The sequence below is a fragment of the Pimephales promelas genome, chromosome 9, assembly GCF_988280905.1.
Source record: "Pimephales promelas chromosome 9, fPimPro1.hap1.1, whole genome shotgun sequence".
Taxonomy (NCBI): Eukaryota; Metazoa; Chordata; class Actinopteri; order Cypriniformes; family Leuciscidae; genus Pimephales; species Pimephales promelas.
In genome coordinates, this window is record NC_142777.1 from 21372041 (window position 1) to 21382054 (window position 10014).

The 10014-nt window shown below is 38.9% G+C and overlaps 1 protein-coding gene across 1 annotated transcript; it reads right to left on the minus strand.

Annotated features, from left to right (window-relative positions):
* Positions 1 to 1182: 1182 nt before the first annotated feature.
* On the minus strand, positions 1183 to 9970 carry ubl3b (ubiquitin-like 3b). The gene is made up of 7 exons (XM_039665679.2): positions 9663 to 9970; positions 9467 to 9560; positions 8901 to 9054; positions 5641 to 5749; positions 4893 to 4979; positions 4610 to 4687; positions 1183 to 2856 (listed from the first exon to the last, which is right to left on the minus strand). Exons 3-7 carry the CDS (start codon positions 8925 to 8927, stop codon positions 2804 to 2806), a joined length of 354 nt encoding a protein of 117 aa, XP_039521613.1. The 5' UTR covers positions 8928 to 9054; positions 9467 to 9560; positions 9663 to 9970; the 3' UTR covers positions 1183 to 2803.
* Positions 9971 to 10014: the final 44 nt, after the last annotated feature.

The following is a 10014-nucleotide window of genomic DNA, read 5'->3' on the forward strand; positions in this document are numbered from 1 at the left end:
TAACAGACTTTTAATTTTTGGGTGAATGCAGCACAACTGCTTTCAACACCAAGAAATGTTTCTTGAGCATTAAAAAGAAAAGTTATTTTAAAATTTAAATAGGTTAAAAGTTTACAATTTAAGGGATAAATTGTATTTTTGATAATGCAGCATATAGAACTTTTTTTTTTTCAAAAGCGTTAAAAAATCGTGGCCCACCGACCTAAACTTTTGAACGTGTGGATGTTGTTTATTTTAGATTTAATTTAGATATTTAACGGCTAATTAGCTCTTTCGTAACTGTAGCGTTATTATAATTGTGAGGCCCTGTCATTTTAAAAAGAAACAGACGCACACCACGAGAAATTCACTATAAAGCGATTTAAAGAGTTTGTGTGCTGGATTCAGTGCACGATCTGGACAATTCTTCTTCCTCTGCCAAAGTCAACTGGAAACCTGGAAATGTCTCAACAATAAGTCATGAAAGGACTTTTCAAAAACAGAAGGAACAATTTATTAAACGAGAAAAGGTCTACAGTAAATGAAGGGTCATTGCAATCATTAAAAATAGGAAAGACATTTTATGGGTCACGTGACTGGGCCTGCTGTCGAACGGTCAGTGGAAATTGATGGTCATAATAAATAAAGCGATTTTCCAGAGTGAATACTAGCTATCATGTTTGTGCTGACCCATGTATTTAATCAATGTTTAATAGAATATGCTAATTGACTCAAGACTTAGCGAATATTAAACCATGAGAGAGGCAGGCCAAAATCATGAGAAAATCACGCAGTAACGGATAGATAACACGTCACATAACCAGACAGAGAACCGGAACCACCACATCGCCATCTAGTGGCTGAACCACAGCACAACATAAACACGGTGCTGCCGATTCATTTAAAAAGACATTCAACATAACGTGTTATTTTTCAAAGAATGCACCACTAGACCCAGTGTACATAATAAAGTCTATTGTATATAATACTGTTCTTGAAATGGTGTTAATAACAGTGATTCATTGGTGTTGCAGTTACATACATGATGTAACTGCAACACCAATAGTATTAGTAATACAGTGATTTCTGCAATATTGTTGGCCAGTAAGCAAAGGCAGGGGGATGTATCATTTTTTAGTTGATACATCAATAAACATGCTAAATAAATAAAAACAATATTTTAAAATCCACAGGGACACAGCATTATTTGAAAGATTTTATTAATTTATAATACAAGATTTAGGGATATTTTTTTTACATGTAATAATTTGTAGCTAATTTTCATAGCAGTGACAATGATAAAACATTCTTGCAGTAATTGGCCAATAAAAGGAAGATTGGAGACAGTTTCTCTGAAACTCACTATCTTTCCCCAAAAAAATTTCCCATCCACTCGCACTCACTCTCTCTCTCTCTCTCACACACACACACACACACACACACACACACACACACACACACACACACACACACACACTTAACACGAATCAGCCATCTGATGTGTACTAATAAAAACTCATACTCGGACAAGATAAAAAGGTCCCAATTATAACTCCATTATTAATAATATTAATTTCCCACAATCAAAAGGCAAACAAAACAGACGGCTTACAAACATTAGGAAATAAAACACTAAATTGTTCCTTTCTTCTGGCCCAGTGGGAGGCCATTAGGGCCGGCCATCCCAAACACACATTTTGACAAAATGCAACAATGTAGCAGGGGGTCCATGAATCCATAGTGCTTATAATGGAGGCTTTTAACAGCCCAGCCCTTAGCTCTAGACAGAGGCTTTCGGGTGATTTCCTTATTCTTTGCACCTGGACTGTGTCCCTCAGGACGCATTTTAGACAACCATGGGACAGGATACAGATGATATATCCTGACTGGGCAAGAAGAAGAGTTTGTCATCAAACACATGCTTCTTCAGCAGAGACGAGGAAAAGAAGAGGGAAAAAAAAAAAAAAAACTCCATTCAAGTAGACACAGGATGAATGGTTTTCAAAGGCGGCTGGTACACACCCAGGGCAAGGAAACACTAGACTAGGGTCATGCACAGATGTTGACGTAACTAGGTAGTAAGAGGAGTCTGGCGACTTTGAGATCCACTCTCAATTGGTCCAAGGACAAAGGCAAAAAACGCAGGTGGCCATAGCGCTATATCCACACAGTCAAATCCACCAGCGCTATATCAGACTCCCTCGGTCCACAGCAACAGACTGGTGCTTGTGTCATCACACCTCTCTCTCCGTAAGCTCCTTCTGTTTGAGGCAGGCAGGAGGATTAAGACTACAACACACACATAGTGACTTCAGATAAGGATCCGTGTTAAGTGCAAACAATAGTCTGTTATTATGACGCATGTTAAACTTCATCTGAGTCAGGCATGTAATGCCAAGTGAAAACTGACACTTGGGTGTTGGGAGAACAGAAGGTCTCTCAATTACAGGACGTCCTTCTGAAAACCTGTTCACACCTCAGTTTACATAATTTGCTTTCAATGATTCAGCTATTTCATATTTGTACACTTTAATATTTTCAGAGGAGGCAGCCTATAAACAAATGGCCACTTTACCAAGCAAAACTCAATTTTGGCAACCAAACGAAACGAGAAAACCAAACCATGGCAAACGTATGAGATTTGATAAACTTGGCACAAGAGAGTCTCCAGTTACTATAAGAGGCAAAAACACTGAACGAAAACCTAGTCGCACTGTCCCTGGAGCTGTTCTGTAATCTTGCAGAAAGCACCACGGGTTGGTGAGCAGAGACAGGAGCGAGGAGCAGAAGGACAGAAGGAGGTGGGGAAAGCTTTGTCTGGGTTTTACAGCAGTAGACAGCAGCTGCTCTCTGTAGTCTTCTCCCTGTTCCTCTGGCCTACGAGAAGAGAACAAATATTGATCGACACCTAATAAATCAAAGAATCACAGGTCGTCCTCTGAAACGCTCTTCAGTTACAAGAATGCGAGGGAAAAGCCGGACACTATGATGACTCGACAGAAGAAAATAACTCGCTTTCTTCCTCGAATGACATGCTACGTGTAACTAGTCTATAATTAATGAGGGGTGGTATTAAAATCAACATAAACCCCATTCAGAGCACAGTTGCTTCGGTAATGTAATGCATTTCAGAGTGAAAGAGAATATTCAGTGAGAAATGAAAATACAGACTTGATTTTATACATCAGGAATGGATTGGATCAAAGTGGGCGTTCTATACGAACCAGCCTCATATTCTGCTTCAAAAAGAAGCTGTTCGTTTGAACTTTCAATCAAATAATCCAGTAAATAAATAATGTATCACGGTTTCCACACAAATATAAAACAATGAATAATAGTTAGAAATATTGCTTGAAGAGCATAGAATGATTTCTGAATGATCATTTGCCTGAAGACAGGAGCAATGATGCAGAATTTTAAGCTTTTACATTACAGGAATAAATTACATTTTAAAATATGCATAAAGTTATTTGAAATTCTAGCTGTGTTTTGGATCATATAAACATAGCCTTGGTGAGTCGAATGGCTCTTTTACATTACCAGTACCAGCTCGACTCAGCTCGCTTTTCGCTTCCCATTGCAGACAGTACCGCCACAAATAGTACCCGGTTGTCATTGCGACGCCTTTCGTTCCTCGTTGCCCTATCAATCTCTCGCAGGATCCTCTCTTTGTCCACCAAACAAAGGAAAAGTCTGCACTCTGCACCTCCTCGTTTGACCACGGAGTATTCTTCCGAATTGCCATAATAATAGTAGTAAGTTTAGTAACTATCTCTGGCCAAACTATTTAAAAATGGCGGGGATATGCACATGTAATGATGACGCAGTGAATGGTGACGATTGTCTCTGACCAATCAGCAGTCGGCATTGTTTTCACGTGACATTTTAGTATCGACTTAGCTCACCTTAGCTCGCTCAGAACCTCCCCGGAGGTGATACAAAAAAAAAACAACCTAAAAGTAGGAACAGGTACAACTTTTACACAGTGGAAAATCAAACAAAGGCGAGCCTAATCGAGTCAAGCTGGTACTTTGTAGTGGAAAAGCGCCATAAGAGACTTCATTCAATATAATATAATAAATATATTAAATAATATAATATAATGGCTTATATAAAGTAATTATGGTTAATCCTGTTTTCATGTTGACTTTGCATGAAATCAAGGAAACTTAACCCCACAAAGACTGTGGGCAACAAATGGGCAATTTGTTCATGTTAACTTTATCTATTGTGAAGCGACAGTGTGAATGCTGGCTAAAACAAGTCTCTGCTCTGAAGCCAGACAATGTTTCTATTTTATATGATCAATAAATCAAACCATGCAACCTGCTTCCTCATTCCAAATATAATAATGACTAGTCATAGTGAACAAGAAGCTTGCTTCAAAGCCAGCACAACTTGTTAAACCGGAAGTACCGAGAAAGGAACAGACTTTACAGATCTTAAGATCTTAAGTTTTGACTCAGCATTGTGTGACTGGATAAAGTTACGTATAAATACTGATGCCAGTTGCTACCTGGCATCAGTCCTCCAATTACTGCCATCTCCTTGTCCTTAAAACAAAAAGTGGATGTGGATGGGCAAGCCAAAGACATTCAGGAGCTAGCCAGAAGAATATATCAGGACTTACCATGGGAGTTCGGCTCTGGCAGCGTCTCTCTGGCAACCAAATGCATGACAGTTGTTCGGCTAGGGGGCAACTTCAGCGCTATACAACAGAGAAGTGGCATTCTGAATATCTGCAAACAACTTGGCTACTTTGCCCAGTACAACCAGCTTCTGACCTCCAGCATATTTTAACATCCACTTTCACTGTCCTCACAATAATGTAGAGACAGACAAAGAGAGCGAAACAACAGGACTGTCAAGCCGTGTTGACCGTGACAGACACACAGACAAGGTCTAGTGCTCACCTCCTAGTGTGACATTGCCATGCAGGAAGCGGCCCTGGAAGATCAGCCTCAGGATGCTGGGGCTACTCACACTCTCCTCCTCCCAGCCTGCAATGCAAGTCATTACGGTCACTAATGAAACAGGCTTGCATGAAGTTTCACTATGTAAAAATGCTCAAGATCATAGTCGGACCGCATGTGGTCACGCATGTGAAATCCAGTGAAAGAAAATTAGCAATAAGAGAAGTATCTAATCCATATTCATCTATGACAGACACTACCATTCAAAAGTTAAGGTTTTTCATGTTTATCATGTGATGCAAAGCTGGATTTTCAGCATTAATTCCAGTCTTCAGGAATTAGGATTTCTTATCATCAATGTTGAACAGTTATAAGTTATGTTTAATATTTTGAGAAAAGATTATTTGATGAATAGAAAGTTCAAAACAGCATTTATTTGAAATAGAAACATCTTCAGTCACTTTCATTTAATATAATGAATCCTTTCTGAATAAACAGTCTTCATTTCATTAAAATAAAAAAATCTTACTGACCCCAAATTCTGAACGATAGTGTTGCCATTTCAAAGTGATTGTTTACCAGGAAAAAAAAAAAAAAAAACATTCTGTGATGGTCATAACATTTAACAGTGGATGATTTGAGCAGTTTCACGTATTGAGTTTAAACTATGTTTTGTGCAGAAAAAAAAAGTGTAACACAAATGCAACTACAAATAGAAGTACAATTAAAACATACACTCAAACCATACCTGCTGGCCAGTTTTCAAAAACATGGTGGGCAATGTCCGTGGCAGAGTCATTCGGAGAGAAAGTGAAATCCTGTGTCTTTCCACTTACAAGGATCAGCCGTAGATTCACCTGTAACCGAGTGAAAGGAGAGAATAAACTAATTTATTTATTCAATTGTGAAGCAGTGCCCTAAAATGCATGCACAGTGGCATTTCAGAACTTAATGACCCTTCAATCTGTGCTCACCCCACAAAACATGAGACGAACTGGAGAGTCCTTAGCTGAAATGGGCATCCCCTCCTAATTAGATTTATCTTCAGCTTTAAGGGTTAAACTAGCTGCTACCCTCTTTAAAGGTTCCTGTGAAATGGTCTGGTGAGTGGGGAAACGCAGGGGGAGGAAGTGCTAATGCCTTTCGTTTACATGTAGTGTACCCCCCCCCCCCCTTTCCTAGACACCCCTTCACCCTAATGCGATAACCCCAGGTGTCCCAGACAACCCAGGGCTGAGTTATTAAATTTACATGCCCCATGCATAACCCCTTGCAGGATAAGGGGAGCAGCACGGTGGATTAGCACAATAAATTTGACCCATGCATGAGTCCTATTAAAAATATGCAACAGACAGACACAATGCCTCTACAAGCAGTATTTATAACACAACAAAGGCCAACACACGCTTCATGCTAATGTTCATATAGGTCTACGAGATCCATCATGCCGTCTAAAAAATAAGGATTATTTGATTTTTACTGCCAGCATGTTCAAAGGCTCCATTCTTAGAAATAATTTAAAGCAATTCTCAGAATATGAAAAAAGTAATAATAATAATTATTTTACTAACTTACTATTTTATAATAATAATAGTAATGATGATTGTACTATAATAATTGTAATTCATTTTAAATAAATTCCAGCAATAATAGATACAACAGCTATAAATTCATATTTTTGTTGGAAAACAATAACATACAGTTCCAACCTTACTGATTTGTTAAGCATTTTTAACTCATTCTAACTAATATTTAAAGACTATAAATCTCAAATAATTTCAGCCAATTTTGACTAAATCTTTTCCATGTTAGCCACCTAAACAATTCTACAGTGGTTTCAATTTTATATCAGTTTGCAACAATATCCAATATATCAGAAAAAAAAGAAAGAAAACAAATTAGCTTTGCAATGACAACATGACCTTGATCAACCAACAGTAGTAGTTAGTAGTGATATCACCACACTGCCCAATTTAGGAATTTAACATAAATTTGGCAGCATCCTCTTTGAATATAAAAAGCACAATAAGACTCAATGTCTGCACAGAAAAGACACAGAGTGCCACTATATAAACTAATAAAAAAAACTCAGAGCAGGAACTTTGAGATTCCAAAGAGTCTCTTGTTCAGTTTATTTCTTCCAGGGTTTAAACATCCTCTCTCCCCCTGGCTCATGGTTTTCAATGACTGCAATTTAAACATTACATCACCCACACTCAGTGTAGAGAGCTTGGCCGGGCATTAATGCTTTCGTTCAGAATCAGTTGAGGGGCCGGGGGCTGTAAGAAGGTGAGCCAGTTGGCCCTGGCACTGCTGTGTATAAAGGCACATACGAAAAAGCGCAAAAACGAAGGAAAACTATCATCATGGAGACACTGCAACCAGTCAGCGGACCAAAACAACTTTCAACATGTTTCTGAGAAAGTGGAAGTGAAAAAGACACTCAGTTCCTCTGAGTTTCAACAGAAGATGTGCGAGTACAAGTTGAGTAAATCGGTTTATATTTTCATTTCTTTTGAGTCGAAGACACTAAATTGTAACCAGCTCATCAGCTCGCAATGGGGGGCCCCGAGTTTTCCTTCCACCCCACTGTGACAGCAGCCCAGGTCATGATCTAAATAGTGGAAGCAATTAAATAACATGACAGGAAAAGGACAACCTCTTCCAGCAACAAAAATGTGTTCAACCTCTAGCACCACGTGCCAGCTAAATCCTTACTAAGGGCGGGCCCCCAATGCCCTAACCTAACCTACTGTGAAATCAGGCTCCTGTGCCGAGGGCATTTGCAATGTAGGGCACCCCACCCCCATTCAGACATTCTTGCTTTCACCTATGGGGACCAGCAGTGAGAACAAAAGAGGTCAAACCATGGTGCATGACGTCATGATAACAGACTGTTTACAAACACCAAGCCCCCAATAAAGGCACGGAAAGCCCTTCTCCAGCCTGCTCGGGTGGATTTAGGGTGTTATCAGCAAATCTGTGATGGATAATATAGATGAGAGCGTAAAAAACAAATAAGCACTCCCTGCTGCCCCAGTTCTTAAAGCCTTGACAAATACAAAACATCAAATCTGCCTAAATGGCCCAGAAGCAGTAGGCAAACACCTCTATAATCTAACGGCTTATATATTTGTCTGCAGTATCTTCAATCGTGTTGTTTTTTATCCCAAAATTCAGAGTTTGAGACACCATACATGGCTACACATCATGTCACTTTCAAATCAAGAGCTTAAAGGCATCAACATTTGCCCCATCCTCAAATAATGGCAGTAAAATAACATATCCCAGAAACAAACAGGTTCAGAAAACAAGTAACCTCTAAGCAACAGTAAGACTGAGTGTGTAACATACAAGATTCATTTTGTTATCTCACCCTCAAAGAAAAGTTCAAATTTACAACTTATCTAATGTAAACCCATATTAGGACTAACAAGAAAAGGTAAGTGTTATTTTAGTATTATTTATTTACTATTACAGTATTTTATTTTATAGTTTAACTTATGTGCTTTTGTTATTTTCATTAGTTTTTTATTTTAGCCTTGTTTTGTCTTTTTTTATTTTAGCTTTATTTCAATAAACCAAAGTTAAGTTTACAAAAGTAACTTGGTAGTTTACAATAACACTAACTGTTTTCTTTTAATATAACATTTTTAGGCTTAAACTAATAAGGTATTTCACAGACAGAAATGCAATGACGTCTCCCTCTCCACAAATGTTAATATATAATCTTATAACTTGACAGCCATGGTCACCATGAACTTTCATAGCATGGAAAGGAGCAGCATGAACATTGTACTAAGTAACTTATATTGCATTTAACAGACATAAAATCATCTCTGTGGGGCAACAAGGTAAAAGTAGATGACAAAAATGTACATATTTCAGTGAACTCCGCACCTATAATTAAGATTTGAATGCATTCTAAAAATGACACCTGATGCTTCATCATATTGATATTGTGTAATGGTGCATGATGTAAAGAGAGATCTGGCCTGATATACTCACTGTGTCGGGGTCTCTCTCAGAGGTCATGGCTGTGATCAGAGGTGGAGGGCAGCCAGGAATCGATGGTTGACCAGCACTGAGAGGGCAGCACAACCCCTGGCACAAAGACTCAGTATGTGTCTTCTCCCTCTGGCCTTTCACTGCCTCGCACAGCCTAACACCAAGTCAGTTATTCACAACATGCCACACGGATTTGTTTACTATACACAGTCCAGTGGTCAAACCAGCATTACCACGAGATGATTAATTATATCTTTAAGTGACATACTTTACTAAGACAAAATGCAGGGCAAAGTATTACAACATACGGGTGATGAGATGACAAGACTAAACACCAGACAAACACTAACTCACGAGATCCTGGTGAATGTTTAGCAAGCAAGTTAACTGCTAGGTAAGTTAGTACTCTAAGTGACCCGAAATATTTGATTAATGGATCACCTAAACAATATACAACCATATAAACAATACACTGTATAACGTTACGGCTTATAAACAGATAACGTTAGACGTTTAACAGCGCGTGTGTAATTTAGGGAAATGCAGCTAAAACAAACGTCACATACCTTTGCTCTATTTGACGTGAAGCCAAACTGTTGTTTGTATTACTGGATCAGCATTATATATCAGCTTGAATCCGTGTTAGGAATCCAGACCTGCCTGTGAATCAGACACCAAACCAGGATGAGCTCGACTGCTGATCGGGAAAAAAATGTAACTTAGTCCAAAATTAAAGACACATCAAAACGATGATACACGAACCATTAAAGAAGAGAGATGTCTCGATTGTGATGCGAGAGATGAGAAATGTTGTATATGAGCAGAGAAAGTGCGCGCGACCGCTGGCCTTGAGCTGCTGGAATAATTTTGACTGCGGCAAAATAAAGAGGAACTAAAACGACCGCTTTGATCGAGTAACAGACGCCTATCAAATCCGGCGCGGTCGTTTGACGGTCCAGTGCTTTCGTGATATATTAACTGATGGGTATATCCATCGTTCTAATCAGATCAGATGTAGCCAAAATCACTCGCAGCTTTCGATCAGATTAATGGCTGAGAATTTAAAGACACCGGAAGTCAGCTGGCCATATATGCAGGAAACTGAGCACAAGGC

Bases quoted from the DNA above. Each gene is read 5' to 3' on its own strand.
- ubl3b (XM_039665679.2), bottom strand. From the start codon at position 8,927: ATGACCTCTGAGAGAGACCCCGACACA. The intron at 5,750-8,900 runs GTGAGTATATCA...ACTCGGTTACAG, and splicing joins CTGAGAGAGACCCCGACACA to GTGAATCTACGGCTGATCCT. The intron at 2,857-4,609 runs GTAAGTCCTGAT...CTCTTCTCGTAG, and splicing joins GCCAGAGCCGAACTCCCATG to GCCAGAGGAACAGGGAGAAG.